The sequence below is a fragment of the Dromaius novaehollandiae genome, chromosome 2 (assembly GCF_036370855.1).
Source record: "Dromaius novaehollandiae isolate bDroNov1 chromosome 2, bDroNov1.hap1, whole genome shotgun sequence".
In the NCBI taxonomy this organism is placed as follows: Eukaryota; Metazoa; Chordata; class Aves; order Casuariiformes; family Dromaiidae; genus Dromaius; species Dromaius novaehollandiae.
The window spans coordinates 81535629-81554194 of NC_088099.1; the positions used below are offsets into that span (position 1 = coordinate 81535629).

Below are 18566 nucleotides of genomic sequence, written 5' to 3' on the forward strand. Positions count from 1 at the left end.
TCACTTTCAGGGGTTTTTCCTGTGTTGGTCACAGGACAACAAAATACAGAATATTTCGTGCCACTCACAAGCACTTGAACAGAAACTACAGCCAGCAGCAACAGGCCAGAAAAGCCACTCCTTGCTGTATTTCCCCCCTATGCCCTTCACTCAGTGCAGAAGGTAAACATGAACCACTGAAAGCACTTCCAATAAGGACTTTTTTGCCTAGTTACTGCTACGGAGTTGTAACCCTCTTGGTAGACACAGTCAGGGCCAACTTATAAGAGATAACTCTTCTCTCTAAGGAAAGGAGCCCACTTAACTCACCATGGCAACCACAGTACAGATTCCCTACACCGCGCTCTCCTGACAGCACTCTCCTGCTGCACAGAAATCAAACTTACAAAAAAGTCACATTTCTGTTTTGTGCTTGCCATCATAAATTTTACAAGCCTCTTTTCTTTGATTAGCATTCTCCACCCTGGCACCCAGGAGGTGGCACAGCTTGCAGCAGCGCAGCTTTTATTAAAAGATAGCTTCAGAAGTGGTGCACGGGTGAGAGCACTGAGCGCTGGCCCAAGCAAACTCAGCGAGACCTGATCTGAAGGAGGATGCCACAGGAGGAGCTGCAGGACGGCCTAGCAACCGTATGTGCACACAGGGACATGGGGCAACTTCTGAGGAAGCGAAGAGAAATGCTGTGAGAGTGCTCCTCCCCTCCCCCCCCGCAGCCCCCAGGACCCATTTCAAGAACACGCCTGGTAAACTCTTCACGTCCTGTGCACTGTCCAGAGGCAATGCAAATTTTGACTGCTTTCCTTTCACTGTTTACTTCCAATAAAACCTTTGCTTTGGGGTGCTCTTTTCAAGATCAGCAGTACCACACCTGCTCAACCACAAACCCCACTCTCCCTTCTCTCAACCTGTTCCCCCATCCCTTTCTCCCTCTCTCTTCCGATAAGCACACAGGAATTCTCAAAGGGCCTTGCATACCCTGTCTCCCTCATCAGGTGCTTCTGGCCTGCGCAGCCAGCACTCAAAACTAGTGCCAACTAACAGCATAACCGTAGCTGCTGGACTTCCCGTGGCTGAGCTGCATCATGAGGCGTTCCTCGTAGTGACTTTCTGGGGGGCCAGCAGGCAGAGACAATCATTATCCTGCACATCCCGAGGCAGTACTTAAGCTTCCTTCAAGGCTGTCAGGTTCCTTTGGTGCCAGCAAGATGCAGCTGTTCTTCACAGAGATGAGGACAGGTTCATTTCTCCATGGCTGGTTCTTCCATGCCACTTGTGTGAGGTCCAGGACAAAGATACTCACCTGCAGCCCCTGGAACACATCAGTGTTCTTTAAAGCACGAGGACTCTGCAGGTTCTGAGGCCTAAGCACACACAGCTCACCAATGCCTGCCCCATTTTTAAGCAGTAGCACTTTTTTTTCAATTGATAAAAGTCTCAGGCCCACTTTGGGGAGGGTTTAAAATAAGCACAGAACTCCTATTTATAACCTCATCCATTTAGGGACAGTGTTCTTTCAAAGCTCTCAATGCTTTTATTCCCCGCCCCCCCCCCAAAAAAAAATCACATCTTCTTACAGAAAAGGGCTCTTCTCTTTCATCAAGACACCTTGATGAACACAAGTGTCATTATGAACTTCCAAACCCAGCACTGCCAACTTCCACAGCGCCATAGCAACTCATTTCACAAGCACCACTGCTGCCATACTTGTGTTCCTGTGCTGTAGGTCAAGAACGACAGCTCAGACCTTGAGGGAAGTTGCTTTCTGTTCATGGAAGTTATGGAAATCCCAGGCTTGTAAAATAGCAAGATCCTGCCACCTTGGACTTGTTTCATGTTTAACATTAATTAAGTGCCAATAATTAAGTTAAATTGGACTAGATCCCAAATCCAAACTTCTAATTCCACAAATAAAACAACTAAGCCAAAGAAAACCTATTTATATTTCTCTGCCCCTTCTGGCTGGAAGGAAATCCTTCCCCTCTGTTGAGTAACAACACTTCAAATTCCAGTAGCGCACATGTAAAAGTCACATCAAATAAGTTTAAGTCTACCATTATTAACTGTATGTATACTGCTAGTTTTAGTGCAAAAGTTTAGGCTGCTACTTTTTTATAAAAGAGAAGGCACTACTCTTGGAAGAACAAAAGAGACTGCTAATCTCAACTTGATCTGCTAAAAAACACAAACCAAAGAACCCTAAGCAGCTATTTCTGTCAACTTTGAAAGATTATTCTTAGCTTGGACAGAATAATGATAGTACACCCCATCATAATTTAAACCACAAGGTAATGAAGAATTCATCCTGCCCCTATCTAAAGATATGCCAGTAAGGGATATGTTTTGTAAGCTCCTCTTATTTTATATATTCTGCAGTATGTAGCCCTTACTATGGTAATGCATTTCATCCATTAGTAAAATATAGGGAAAAAACAAAACTTGAAAAAATTTAGTGATTAAGTAAAAAAGAACTTTTCTCAGCTCATAGAGAAATTCTAAAACTCTGCTCACTGAATGTTGCTTCACCTAGGTGATGAGAAACTCTGAGTGGGCTTTATCCTTAGGTGTATAAACATTCCTCAATGTAATAAGTACTCTGAAGTTCAAAAAAGAGCAAGAGGTGATGTCCGTTTTAAAAGTGAAGAAGCATTTCCATCCTGAGAGTCACTTAACCTTCCAAATTAATGAAATTTTCAAATTCAGGAAGTACTTTTCTCTTTTAAAATACTGTACAAAACAAATGTCTTGCAAGTATAACTACCATAATTTTTGTTTCAAATGGTTATTGTCAGCGGCAGAGAAAAAAATCTGGACTTTGTCAGGGGCATAAGTCCTCAGACTAAGTTTGCCTTTCTGTACTCCTATGACTCATTTAGCTATGTTAGTACACCAAAGTATATCAATAAAATATTTTGCCAGTTTCTTTGAATGATATTAGCTTATTGTTTAGCAACAGGGCACAGAAGTGCACTATAAATATCCACAAATTCTCAAGATTTCACCAGGGGTTGGCAAACATGCCCCCCCCCCCAAATTAAAGACAGTGTTTTGCCAAGAGAACGTGAACTATGTTCTATAGAGAAGCACACTAAAGAAGTCTCGTGTGCTCTTCTCCTTGTCCTCCTCTGCCCCAACACACACACACACGACATACAAGACATGAACCCTTGGCACATATCTTCAGGGAGTACATAGCAATCCACATCCCTCAAATCCTATACAAGTAGTCAAAACAGACAGCTACTCAGTCCCACATTAAAAAGCACTCAGACAACCCAACAAAGAAATCAAGAGTTAGATGTGCTGAACTTAATTTGGACTCCCATTTACTCTGTTAGTTTGAGAAAAACTGCATTGTCTCCTTCATCTTAAGAAATACATTCCTCCAGACGTTTGAGGCAGAGGCAGATACAGTCAAGTCCAGGCAACTTCAAGACTCCCATGCTGAGCGTGGATAGTTCATCAGGCTCGTTCTCTGCAAGGCTGACAGCAGTGAGAATCATCCCAAAAGGAAGCCAGGCTCATGGAGTAGCCATTCTTCAAAACGGGTCTGGAGCAACACTCAAATCCGTCTCTCCAACATAGCAAAGCACAAAACCAGCGCTGTCTTCTGTAAATCTTCCTCTGAAAAACCTTCCTCAGGTATTACCCACTAACATCCTGTGGCCCAGTTTCATTCACTATAATTATCTGTGTTCACAGGCTTTCCTTACATATGGAGGTGTTGTGAAAATAACAGTGTGCAACAGTTACAAGCCAGCCTGCTACTTCAGTGGAGAGAACCAAAGGATATTTTGTAAGCAAAACAAGAAACTCTCCTCAGGACACAACTGGGGAAGAATGCATGGTATAGGAAACACAAAGCTACATGTTGAACATGAGGATTAAAGTTCTGTATAAACAGTTGCTTCATTCATTATCACCTCCCCCACTGCTCAACGTTTTAGACAGAAGTCTTGTCCCCTTCCTGCAAGGTATCACCATCTTTTGTCATATATACCCATATGACTCAATGCAAAACATACACCATGGTAGTTTTTTCACTGGAAAGCAATAGAAATGGTATTCTTTAAAATTCCATAGCTGTTACAGGTATTTAACTACACAAGCATGTAAATAATTTCTTTTTAAGGATTTTCTCTTGCACTCTGATCACCCAAAATTTCCAATAAGCAACAGTAATTTTGGAGACGCAAAAACTGCCAGTTTTGCCCTTGGAGAAAATATTTTTAAAAGAAAAAAAAAACTTTTAAAAGAAAGCAGATTCTTGCTCCAAAAAGTTCAATTGTTTTTCTTCAGTTCTGTTGGTGAAAATGGGAGGGATTTGGGAATGGAAAGAAGCATCAATATTCAATCACTGCAGCAATGGTAAAACACCAGAAATACTTACAATTCCTAACGCAAGTTCTTTCTACATCTGTTTTAGCCTATTTTGTCTGTGGCATTTATGTACTCTAATTATTCTGTGCATTAAAATACGATAAATATCCCTGTTGATTTGTGATCTATTTGTGGGTAGCAACATACAGCTGTATTTCATTTGGTTGAGAGGACATTCTGCAAGCAGGACTTGTGCACCAATACATTTCATGAACAATTATTATTATTTTATGAATAAATCACTGGTGCTAACAGCTTTTCTCCATGCCACAGTTCAATTTTATATGTGTATACTTAAGTGGACCTCTGTATGACAGCAGAAGAACATTTACTCTACATATGACTTTAAGAAGCAAATAAACAACCCTTCAACTTCATGTGGAAGGAACTTTGCAGTTCTTTTGCGACACACAAGATACCTTTACGAGCAAAAAACCTACAAGTTTTTTCAGAGCAGCTAGATTTTTCTTGCAGATAATATGCAAGATTAACAAAAACATTCTCCCTCCTTAAAAGTAAGTCTCCTCCCCAAACCAGCTTAACCTACGGTGTATATATAGCACAACATTAGGTATTTCTACATTTTGCGCATGCTTTTAGGGTTCTATTGATAACTGCCATGTGCGTAAGGTATCTTGTTTGACTGGCATGCACATAACACATTTTGTTTAGCACATCAGAAAGAGAAGACCAATTAGGTCTAAAGAACAAGATATAGCTCATAAAAAGACAGTCATGCAAGTGACATCCACCTACCTGTACTAGTGCGGTATGTGCCTGTGTGTGCTGGTTGCAGAGGGTCCCCCTGACTCTGGCTGAGACTCCTCATAGGGGGCTTCTGATAAACTCTGTCTTCGTAAATAGGATCTATGTGGTGCTCTGGAGACTGCAGTGCCCTTAACTCGGAGCCAAGGTGGCTGTGCTGGCTGCTGTAAGATGCCCGAGACCCAGCTGCAAACAGATTTATAAGAGACATTTAAGAGTGAGGGAAAAAGTGTGAAATACAGAATCTCACTTACGAAAAGCTTACTTTAAAGTAGCACGTCAAAAACAACAACAACAAAAATCAAATAAATATATATATTTTCAATATACAAAGGGAAACAGCATGCAACGGAAGCAGCAGCTCAAGTTAATCACCTTACTTGCATCATCCAGCTCCCTGCATCTACTCCAAAACCTCATTTATTCCAAGGAAACTAACTACACATTCTGGAGAGATAGCTATCATGAAAGGCCAATTAAAACTTTTTTTTTTTCCTTACACAGACCTATGAGATCCAGGAATACCCTGCATCAAAGTGGCCCACAGCAGAATCAGGAATGGGAGAGAAGAAGGGAGATGCAGAGTCAGAACTAGATTCATGTGTTGTGCTCATATCTTAAGATCTACATGTGAAATAAGTTATACCTGATGAATAAACGTAGTAATATGAAATCTGATCTTTTTGCTGCTTCACTAGAAGCACAATAAAGCAGTTGTGCCTTATCAGCATTTTGCCATTTTTACACACTGACTGTGTAAAAATTATTTTACTAAGACCTCCTATACCCTTAATCCTTTGAGGATGAATAAATTAAACATATCTTACGAAAAAAAATTTAAGGATATATCTTTTTAAACAACAAGATCAGCTGGAATGTTATTAAAATATTTTTATTCTATTATTAAATAATATTTTATATTATTATATTAAAAGAGATGTGTGTATTTCCAGCTATAATTAGTCTTGACACTTGAATCACTTTGTCACATTAGTAACTTAGGTACTTCAGTTCTGTGGTCTGCTTGCAAGATTCCCAAGGATTGTCATGGGGAAGCAAGAAGTAACCAACTACTCTAATGACATTTTACAAAAGTCTGGCCTATATCATAAAGTGTTAACATGCTATTTAAATGTTTAGAAAAGCAATCAAAGATGCATCTATCACATCCCTTGCTGATACTCGCTAAAGATTAAACTCCTGGATGTGGGTAGAAATCTATTGCTTTGTGCTGCTCAAATTATGTCACCATGCCTGCAGAAAATTGCTACCACACTCATTGCTTTGACAGGGACTTTGCTGCATAAAGAAACACTAAATATTTTTATAATGGAAAGCCTAGATATAAAGCAGTATGTGACACAAACAAAAGGACAAAAATGAGGAAAAAGACACAAAGTTACTTAAATTTTAATACAGGTTGTCTAGAGGAAAGGAATAGTTTCTTCAGTTTCCATCCTTTTAATCAGCTTCTGCCATATTTATGTTTACTTCCAAATTATTCAACATATGCATGTGTTTAAGTGTAATATTCTATTTGTGCATGTTCCCATCAAGTACTTTTCAAACTGGCTTGCCATTGGCACAGCTACTGCAAGTAATTCTGTTGTCCCCCTTACTAGGAAGTCTGCCAAGAATCCCAATTATACATTTTATTTATAACTACTGCAATTATCTAGGAAGTTCATATGACCATTACAGAATTAAATTCTGCATGGTCCACATTTTCAAAATGCTCTTTAACCCAGCGGCTTTGAGACTGATTCCTCAAACAGCTGAGCAGCTCCACCAAAGTCTAGTATCCTTCAGGATCAGCTGAAAATTCAACCTATTATGATTATGTCCAAATTTCTGCATGAGCTGCTTCACTTTCTACTTGGTTCAATCTGTATTCAAAGAAAAAAAAAAAGTAAAAACTGAGACAACATTTTAGAGGTTCAACAGTGCATCAACAAACCAAACTTGCTACAAAATAATTATGCCTCCTTCTTCAAGTACGATGACTCTTTTCTGCACTTACAAATTAAGAAGACTCTTTGAGCAATAGATTTTCCCCCTAATGCTGCCTCCAATGAAATAACGTATTTTTCCCATTGAATTCACTGTTAGTATAACCCAAACATTAACATGCTCTCAAATAGTTACGCTAGTCATCTGATGAGGAGGACTTAACTCAACCTCTTTCATGCTCTACCAACAGTTCCAAATCTGCAAGTATTACTACAAGTCTATCTTTAAAAACACACAGCTTATTTGCATACTGCAGATGCAATCAAGACTAGAACACTACTGTACTGAGCAATAAGCTCATATATAACAAGAGAAACCTCTTGCCCAAAACACATTGCAGTTCAATCAAACAAGTCACGGAAGATACAGCAAACAGTAGAAGAAAACTGACATAACTTGGCCAAAGTCACAAAACAGCTAAGTGGCGATCTAGAAATATCATGAAGCTGCCTGAATTGTAAGATTTGGCAAGTTCTAACTATTTGGGAGTAACTGCCGTTCTCTCCATAAGGTGTCAGGGAAACAAAGATTCCAGCAGATGAGTAAAATATTTTCATTTAAAAAATATATATAACCATTCTCAGTCTCAGAAATTAAAGTTATCAGAATACCAACCATGACAGTATTTCTCTCTTTGTATTATGTGATTGTTAACTGCAACAGTTACATGCTGTCATCTTTGGACAAATCTGTAGATTTTTCCGCAGATGAACTGCTGATCAACTTATGAACTGCTTATCAGCTGCAAAGCTGATGCACCTTACTGTGCATATTTGTCTTTGAGTCATTTTAATGGGTTAAAGATTTGACAAATCATAGCAAATAACAATATAAAACTGCTCAATAAAGAAATAAGTACTCTAAAAAGAAATATGAACTTTCTAAAGCACTTCCCTTGAACGCATTTAGTTTCAAATAAAAAACTAATAGTTTTCTACAGAACTCAATATGCAATTTTACTACACTATTTCCAAACACTGAGATATCAGTATTTAAACAGGAAATAATAGAACTCGGTATAGTTCTTAAATTTAGTAAAAAGATTCATAAAATTTTTAAAAAGATGGAATATCAACACCATTTTTAATATTTCTATTAAGGTGGTATTTCAAAAGCTGGAATAGCAAGTTCTGTTTTCAGTTAAAATATTCTCTTTATCATTGCTCTTACAATTCCTTTGTATATGGATTTATCAAAGTCTCAACTTAGGAACAGCAAGTTTGTACTGCAAGCTTTATTTAAATATTAAAATAAACTAACCAATAGCCATCGGGAGCAAGGAGATAGTTACTTCTGCTGCTGGCACTGTATCATATCTAATGATGACCACACTAACTTTCCGGAAGGTTGAAGTCAACAAAAGTCTTGTAGATTTTTATGTTGTTAATGACTTTTTTTTAAAGGGTCTGTGATGGATTTCAGACGACTGCATCCTACACCTCAGCTATACACTGGGCGAGAAAGCCCCTGTGCTTTTCCTGCTGATACTTGAGAAAACATTGGCAAACTGTTAGGATAACTGAGCAATACAAAGGTTGTGAAATGCACCCAGAGAATTGATGCTACTAAGAAAGGCGACGGGTAAAACGCCTCCTGCCTGCATCTTGAGTTAGCTGCAGAGAACTACTTTCTTTACTACCTGAAGCTGCAAGCTGACATGTGTGGTTTGCTTCAGAAAAACTTGCATCAATGCAGTCCCAAGGTCAAAGAGGTCCAGAGAAATGACAAGGTCAGAATAGAAAAGAAGCAATTAATCTATCAGCAAGAGGTAATAAAACACTGGATTACCAAGGTCCGTTAACATTCCAGCATTCAGGGACGCTCGCTGCACTCAGAAGGTTCTTCCCTAAACCTCATGCCATCACAAATCTAGTGCTTACCCCAACCTGCAAGTGTCCAAACCTTGTTCTCAACCAGCCATGGTCCCTCCTCCTCCACCACTAACGCTGCACCCCTTTGAGCTTCTCAAAACCAAAGCAGTTGTGTGCATCAAAGCCACACACACAGGTTCTGAAAACAGAATAACCCCTCCTCCCCGTCCCACCCACCCAAACAGCAACACTATTCCCTTGGGAGAGTATAGAGCACCAAGCATATTCAAGACAGGTCCACAAACAAAGTCAAACATAACTCATTATTAAATCTATAGTTTTACAAGCTGGTAACTACAATGTCTTCGACATCTGACTAGACACAGAATTTTTATGACCGAGGTTCTGCAGAAGGCATGTTTTTTTCCCCTAGATTAAGAGAAATGGAAAAACAAAAGTTTCCAAGAAAGTAAATGCCCCTTCTTTTGCAACTTTGTGGAGCTTGTAAAAAGGCACCTTGTAGTGGGGCTCCACCAGGGGGATATCATGAGCCTCTGTTCAGGTAAATCAGATTATAGCAAGGACAACCTAGAAAGGGTCAGTTATTTTCCAGAAGTTCTATGGTATTTCAGCATCCAGCTGGAGGCTGGTTACTAGTGGTGACCCCCAGGGGTCAATGCTAGGGCCAGAACTGTTTAACACCTTCAGTAATGACCTGCATGAAGGGACCGAATGCACCCTCAGCAAGTCTGCAGATGACACACAACTGGGAAGCGTCGCTGACACACCAGATGGTTGTGATACACCAAAGGGACCCCAAGAGGCTGAAGAAATGGGCAGAGAGGAATCTCTTGAAGTTCAACAAAGGGAAGCGCATAGTCCTGCACCTGGGGAGAAATAACCCCATGCACCAGCACAGGCTGGTGAGACCAACCAGCTGGAAAGCAGCTTTGCAGAGAAGGACCTACGTGTTCCGGTAGACAAAAGGTTGACCATGGGCAAGCCATGCACCCTCGTGGCAAAGGCCAATGGTATCCTAGACTGCATCAGGAAAAGCATTGCCAGCAGGTGGAGGGAGGTGACCCTTCCCCTCTACTCAACCCTGGTGAGGCCACACCTGGAGTGCTGTGTCCAGTTCTGGGCTCCCCAGTGCAACAGAGACATGGAGCCACTGGAGCGAGTCCAGCAAAGCGCCACTAAGATGATCAAGGGACTGGAGCATCTCTCCTATGAGGAAGGGCTGAGAGAGCTAGGACTGTTGACCATGGAGAAGAAAAGGCTCAGAGGGGATCTTATCAATGTGTATAAGGATCTGCAGAGAGGGTGTGGAGAGGATGGGGCCAGACTCCTCTCAGTGGTGCCCAGTGACAGGATGAGAGGCAACAGGCACAAACTTAAACACTGAAGTTCTGCCTGAACGTGAGGAAAAATTTTTTTCCTGTGTGGGTGACTGAGCACTGGAAGAGGTTGCCCAGAGAGGTTGTGGAGTCTCCATCCTTGGAGATATTCAAGACCCGACTGGACAAGGTCCCAGGCAGCCTGCTCTAGGTGACCCTGCCTGAGCAGTGGGGGTTGGACTAGATGATCTCCCTGCCAACCTCAACCACTCTGTGATTCTGTGCTGAATGAAGATATCACATTCCTAGAATCTTTGCTTTCTTCCTATATTCAAGAGGGTTGACAGAAAGAATTTAGGAAGAGTGCAATCCAATCTACTGGACAAAAAAGATCTCCACCCTTAACAATTAAAACAAAAACACTAAATGCAAAATTTAATATTACTGAGATGTTTCTCAGTAATACGGGGAAATTGTTATCTCCTACAGAAATATTCTTTTTTTAACAAAATCCCACTTTTCACAAGGAGAAAAAAATTGTTACCAGACAAGCGTAACGTGAGTGAAATACATAAAATAATCCCCAATTGTTTCTTCAGAGCTTGTGCAAGCTGCCATGGAAATAAACACAATACGCCCATTTGAATGACACTGAAAATCTGACAGTTCAAGTCAATAGAGTAAACCACTGTATTGGCAACATTTTTCACATTAATAAACTAAAGTCAATAAATCTATTCAAATGAGTGGATACTCAAGCAGTCAGATATGCCTTAATAAAGCCTGAACAGTCTTCATTTGTGCCCCTTGTGAAAGCCTTTACTACAAGTCATCCTGCCTTGCTGCAGCCCTACGACAGGGCCCTACAAATTCATGATACTCTCTGAACAGCTAGAGTAGCAACAGCACATGGTACTGTCCTCCTCTCCAAGATTTAAGAGCTCTTTAGAATCATTAAATATGCAAGTCATCATCTAAACATGAAGAAAAACATCCAGGCACGATCAGATAAACTATTCAACCTCTCATTTTGAAATCTTCCATCACAAAATCTACATTAATCAAGAGTTCTGTTAAGCAGGTTCCTTATGTCTATGCTACACAAACATCATTAATGAGATAGGAGCTGATGGTGCAGCTCACAGATCATTATATTACCATAAGAAACGTTTATTGGTAATAAGCTTACAATGTTTAACTTAACTTGGTTATAACTCCAAACATTTCAACAGGTATTATATGTGGCTACTTGAGGCTCTTATGTATCAAACCTGGGCTCTGAACAGGCTACAACACAACACACACTACCTTGATTCCATAATAAAGAGGACTGATTATCCACAACTGGCTGTACATACTTCTCATTTTAAATATAACAACAACATTACTCTTTTCATTTGTACTGAGTCTTCCTCGGATTACAGGTCAAAACCAACAAATCCACACCATGGTAATATTTTAATAAGCCCATCAGTGAAATAGCAATGAGACTACAGGGACAGAAACTAAAAAGGAATCGCAGCATTTTCTGTAGCTTTGGTATGTTGCATGCTTTTCAGTGGACTCAATGAACTTCTAATTTAACTGGCATATTGGGGCTGAAAATCCTGTGCAACATGACTTTCACTTCTCCTAAACGCATGTCCTGAAATGTTACTGCTCTTACAAAAAAAACATACAGTACATCAGGTCAGCCAAGTAAGTTACATTTTTAGTTTGTAATTCTGAAAGAGCATGACATGAGAAAGAAAAGATAAACATGCTTTTTACAGTAGGATTTCCACTCTGAACTCAGATGTAATGAGACTTCTTTTATAGACACTAACTTGATTTAGTTTACATAGGAAAGAAGCTGATGTGAACCAAGTGTAGAATTAGAGAGAAATAAACCATAGGAGGGGGAGAAAACGAAAAAGCATTCATGAGAGGACTTTTGATAAAATATAAACTTTTTTGCCAGAAATATATGCAGAAACCTCTCCCAAATGCTTGTCTGCACCTATGCATCTTCTCCTTAAACTGACAGGAAAGAATAATCTACAGCAATATCTACGACGAATGTTGCTATACTTAATATGAAGAAATAAAATGATGTAATGGGAACATGCCAATACTGTGTGATGAAAAACACGGTACCAAAGAGAAGAAAACCTATCGAATCCAAGTACGGAGAGTAAATACAAATTATCAAGACATGACAGATGGTTAAATTAACCAGTAAGACATGACAGGCCATATGGCAGTACCCGCTAATGCACACCTTGAGTATACCACTTTGTGCCTCTAGCATACCAACAAACTGCATGAACCAGAACCAAAATACAGCCTGCAGCAAATTCCTTTTAATTGGGTTCACCTTTTTCTTAGATATGGTTTTCTTAGCTGTTTCGATTGTCTAGACACGCACTCTCTGAACGTATTTTATTTGGGCCTGAAGTTCTTCCTTCCCCAAATAGGAGAATTAAAGATTAACTAACTAGAGTTCAGAATTAGACTAACTCTTGCCTTTATATTCTTTTTCCATTCTCAGTACATTACTCTGTCCATAACTCAGGACTGTTTGCATGAATAAAGAGGGAAATAACACCATCACTGAACTGCCCAATTACACCTGTTGCCTTTCAACTCATGGTAAGCTCTGGACATCCAGAAAAAAACATGGATATTTTACTTTTGAATCTGGTCTGTACCATATAATATCATTACAAAACAAGTACATGCTATAGTACACAAGCCCCCAGAATTGAAAGGACATACTTTCCTCACTTACCAATATCTTAGACTGCTCTTCCTCTGGCTTCGTACTTAAAGAATAAAGCATAATATGATGGATATATGATTTGGGACCTCAAGTGCACTACTTGCTAATGGTGGAAGCAAAGACAGTAAAACTTTAGCTGAAACACGTGAGTTTTTTTTCTATTCTTAAGCATACAATTTTTTTTTTTTGAAAGATCACGGTAGCAATTAAAATTATGTTAATTTTTCTACAGTAGTATAAATACAGTATAGGTCTCTTCTTGTAAGCTACCGTCATACAATCAGAGCTATTAACAGTTTCACTGCCAGGGTACTGTCACATTCAGCAGCATGGTTCTCACTGTGGAACTCCCCAGACAGCATTTGTCCGCTAACCAGATTAAGAGCCTTAAGAAAGCCTCCTCAGAAGAGACTGGCTTTGGCTGCTTAAGGGACACTGAAAAACCAGCCTCTGATCCAGGGTTAGCACTTTGCACATCAGTGCTAAAAATACAGAAAGGTTTCAAAAGAAACCAAAACCAAAAATCCCAAACTGAATTTCAAAAATCACTTGACAAAGCTCACTCTGTCTTATATAAAGTTTCAGAATAAATTTTATCCCATTTAAATTTTTTTAAACCAAGCATAGAGATTAAATTGCATTCCTAAGTGAAGAATGTAATAAAAGAGAAATAAAGCTACAAATAATTTCTTCAGTTTTCTCTGTTTATTTTTTCAGTCACGCAATGCTTTTTTGCTGCAAAATACCATATTGCTTATTTTAATTCCATACTGGTACAAACCTAGAGGGGAGAAAAAAAAAAATCCACACACAAACACCCCACACATTTGTGCTCCCTCACAAGCATTTCCTTTTTCCTGCTACTGTCCTCATTCTGTTCAAAAACATCCACCTGCTTAAAACATTTTATCAAAAATAAATTGTTAGTGGAAGAAGAGAAGTGTGACTGGGAGCAAAAAGATAAGAGTCAAAGATAGTCGGGAAGGAACAGCGGATTAAATGTGACAGACAAGTTCAGGGAGATAATTCCCATTTCATTTCTGATCTAGGGAAATGTCGCTGAAGAAAGGACAAAAACAAGAACCCTCCCAAACCAACCGCTACCACACAGTAACAACACCTTGCCTGCATCACGGCAGAAAAGATAGAAACTACATACTTTTCCTCATTTAGTTTTTAATACCCAAATGCTCACATTTTTTTTTTCTCCCCTCTTAAGCCATGCCTCTTCCCTCCTCCTCAACACTGCCAGTTTTGTAAGAAAAGGGGAAAGAAGTATTATGCATGAACTGGAAAAGATTTTGCTCTCCTCTGATACAAATTCCCATTTTTAAATTTCCTTCTCACTGCCCATTTTGACTGCGGGTTGAATTCTTCAGCAATAGGATGATGTTGCCAAGCAGCAGGGCATATGCTCCTCAGGCAACTCCTGCTCCGTGACAATTGAAAATAATATCAAGCCTTTATATAAGAACAGGTCTTCTCTGAAGTTTTGCTAAACAGACTAAAGAAAGTCTAAAAAAAGAGACTAAAAAAAAAAAAGAAACAAACCTCAAAAAAGCCCAAAGATAATTAAAAGTTTGTTTTAAGTTTTGAAGTGTGAAAAAACTTGCCTTGCCTCATGAGCTCTATGCTAAGGCAGGTGCTGTGGCAATACTTTCAGCTCAGCACATGAAGCAAAGAAATCCAAGATATTTGACAAGACATACCCCTGAAGTAAATATTCAGCAATACAAAGCTTTACAGGATATATTGTAAAACTCTACAGTCAACACCTCCTCAGTGAGAACTGCAAATCTAAAGGAAAAACAGTGTGTACGTAACTTCCTGATGCTAGGTCATCCTTCCTCCCTGAGGCACAAAGCCATACCAAGGCAGACTCTCCAGTGTCTTGGTCGTGCCTGTGAAGAGGCAGCGTAGTCCAAACGTCCAAAAACGCACAGATCTGTGCAGGGTCAGAGACCACCTCCAGCAGTCAGGATGATTTGCTGAAAAGTGTTACTGCTCCCCCAACAAAGCAACTCGGACACGACTCCACCGATGCCCTGCCTGTAAAAACTGCACTTGCTCAGCGGGTCTAACACTGTGGGAAAGCACAGCATCTAAAACCAAACAGCTCAAAACCCTGCCCCCAAACTGAGCATCAGCTCAGTCAGCCTTAAACTGAGCAAGTTTCCACACCAGACTCAAAGGGGGAAGGGGGGGCGGGGGGCTGTTCTAAACCAAGCCCTTCCTATTTGCAGGACAGAAAGAGTATCTAGTCCTAAATCCAACCAGAAATCAATGTCTCAAGATCGGCATAGAAAATGTGTTGATTAGTGAATGCACTTTTGCAGAACAGCGGTTCTAAAAGGGAAAAAACAGTCCCTGTCCGGCATTTCGGTAGCTCTACGACCAGAAAACAAAACTCACTTGGGTAATGAAGTGTCAAGTCTATCCAACTGCAATATTCTCCAACTGGCCTTTACTGGACAACCTGATTTTTTTTTTTTTTTATCTAAGCACATGGGTAGTCATGGGTAGCATCCAACAGGCAGTTTTCCTGCTAACAGCAAAAATGCAAAGAAATGGTTCCAATGAATCCTGTCCATGCTATGCATCCTTTAAAAAGCGTAAACTTATGGTGAATATTGCATACATTTCTTTTGCAAATATATGTGGCAGACTGTGATATATACAGCTGAAATCCCAGACACCATATTTGGGGTTTACTAACAGAAGAGTATCTGCAACTTGCCTTCTGTAATTCATTTTACAATGAGACTGCATATTATTATTATTATTGTTGTTAGACATGTAAGCAATATTACTCTTTGGAGATTTTATCTGAAACACTTTGTGCTCAAACTTGCATTTCACTAGGAGAATGGATAAAAGTATTAGATAGGACAATATTTGTTCTATCAAAGATGACTCTACATAAAAGAATATTAAACATTTTCTCCTCTCAGAGGCTTTTTCCTTCTCAGTAAGCATTTGTTTGCATAGAGTTCACCGCACAACACTGCAAAAGTCTGTGACATTCTAGCGGAAACAGTTTTATCTTCGTATTGAATGTAGTATTGAAAGGAAGAGAGAGAAGATCTCTTTGGACATTCAGTAATATAATATGTACTCGTATTTTCATTACCCATTTGAAATTCACTGCATTTAAAATATGAGAGTGAAAACATGGAGGTTTTATTGAATTCATACATTAAAAAAATGGAACACAATCTAACTAAGGAATTTAGTTATGTCTGTAAAAAAAGTTTAGATCATGAACTATCCACTTCCATAACTACGGCATTTTGTTCAATAGATTGTTATAGTATTATTCAAGTTATTTTTAGGTTGTACATATTACATATACATCAAGACTTCTGCTAACACACTTAAAGAGTAATCTATTATCAATATCATTATAATTTAAAGCAATTCTAACAGGTTTGTTTTAAATGAAGTGCTAAATGTAAAGTCAAAGAAAGGGAATACTGCTAACAGTGAGATCATGTGTAGCTTAAGCAGTCAACGAGCAGAGCTCATGCTGGACTAATCACTGTACAATTCATATCTCATAAAATGGTAAAAGTTTTCAGTCTAAGTTATTATATTTATTAATACAGCAATCACAACAATAATAGCTAAGCGTTTATTATCGATCTTTCAAAAACTCAGAAAAATGTCTTATATAAGTCCTTCCATAATGGATAGCAAGTGAAAAAGGAAGTAGATGGTTAAAGACATTTTTCCAGGAACTTATTTAAAACATTGAGAGTCACAGAAACAACAAAAAAATTAAATTAAAAAAAAATAAAAGAAAGCTTTGCAATGCAGCATTAACCTCACAGATTCAGATTCTCCCTGAAAAGCATGGCAAGGAAACAACTGTAAGAGGAAAGAGCCCTGCCACTCAATCAGAGTCCAAGCTAAAAAGCAACAGCCATGACAAATGCTGCAAGAAACAAATGGAGAGAGAGGTCACCCGCAAAAGGAAGCCGGACCTAACACAAGGAACATATGAAATGCATTCACAGTAGTTTGCAATAAACCACTGAAAAAGTTTAGCTGCTATGAAGACTTTAATAGTGGGTTTCAATTAGAATAATGTGATGCACTTTAGTCCAGAGGTGGAAAACACTTGAGGGATTTTGAGCTGTCCCACAATTAGTTCCTGATTATTCATAAATGCAAATCAGCACTATTTCCATATCAAATGGCTGTCTAACCTGTGAAACCTGTACTTCCAAGATCGTATGACTGGCTGAAGGTACTTGCATCAAGTTTTGCCCTATTGTACAAAAGCTGTAAGTTCTTGATCAATCAAATCACTCATTTTTTTCTTTTTTTAAACTAATGAATAAGTCACTGTTCTTCATTGCCTTCCTTCCTGAAACCTACTGCAGACTCAGAAAAGCAGGGACTTGCAAATAATTTACCATCACAATCTCAACAAACTTCACAGAAAAAGAGATTTCAGGCTAAGAGAGTAATTACTGAATTCTCCAACTCCCAGGATGAGATCTTACACAAGAAATGACACAAATCAGATCGATTTGAAAAAGACTGTTCAGTTATGTTCAGCACTGGTTTCAGATTCCTGTCAAATACAGCTGGAGGCACAACACAGAGAAGGATGACACATGAGCTGAACTAGAACTCCAACTTAAAACTGAGAGAAATGTGGAATTTTAATACATAAGCCTTGAAACTTTGATGTGTGGTCAGAAGTGCAGCCAGTCATGCCTCAATAATCCCTCCATCTTTTGCTTTAAGAAGGCTTCCAGTTCCAGTTCTTCACTAAGGCAGCAGAACACCAGGAGTATTACTTAGCACAGAGTTCCTCAGTACACACTGAAGGCATCATGGCTGGTTGGTCAGAGCCCTAAAGGGCAAGTGTGCTGTGTGAAAACAAGCCGGCTTGTTATGCGATGAGGCAACCAAATACTCAATTATGATCCTCATATAGGTAGCTCAAGCATAGCATAGTCAAGCAGGTCACCCAGGTCTTTTCCTACTCCTGTTTTTAACCGAAGAACCTGATTTATAATAAGCTATTAGTGGAGCTATTAGTTCAACTCCAATTCTGTTGCTTCCCTCTGATCTGTGAAATTCTTTCTACGTAGCCTTTGATTATGCTCTGTACAGAAAATGCTTACTAATATTGCATCATCAGGAAGTTTCCTTGGCATACGCCTGTTCTTTTTTGCTTAGACAATAAAATTAAAAAAATACATATTTTTAAAGTGGCCTGAAGAGTTCTCTTTGAGGAACTTCACTCACAGCATCCTTCCTTTGCAATAATTTTATTTGAAGAATGACAAACTCTCAATTCTGCTTCGGCCAGGGCCTCACCCAACTCAATTCTTGCAAGAATATCCATCATCATCTCCAGGTTAAGCAAGCATTTCCCAAGCAATCCTACAGAAAATGCTTTACTTGAGAGTCCTACTAGGAAATAGAAAGGCATTAAATATAACCTAAGAAATGGTCAGTTAGCAAGTTATTCTGACCTAATCTGATGTT

At 39.2% G+C, this 18566-nt stretch overlaps 1 protein-coding gene across 5 annotated transcripts in view; it reads right to left on the reverse strand.

Annotated features, from left to right (window-relative positions):
- The window catches only part of CTNND2 (catenin delta 2), a 664005-nt gene that overhangs the window by 255604 nt on the left and 389835 nt on the right, over positions 1-18566 (reverse strand). For all 5 annotated transcript variants that reach the window (XM_064506857.1, XM_064506859.1, XM_064506856.1 and 2 more), the window contains one exon: positions 5134-5328. In XM_064506857.1, coding sequence (XP_064362927.1) covers positions 5134-5328 — 195 coding nt within the window. The remainder of the gene's footprint in view (positions 1-5133; positions 5329-18566) is intronic.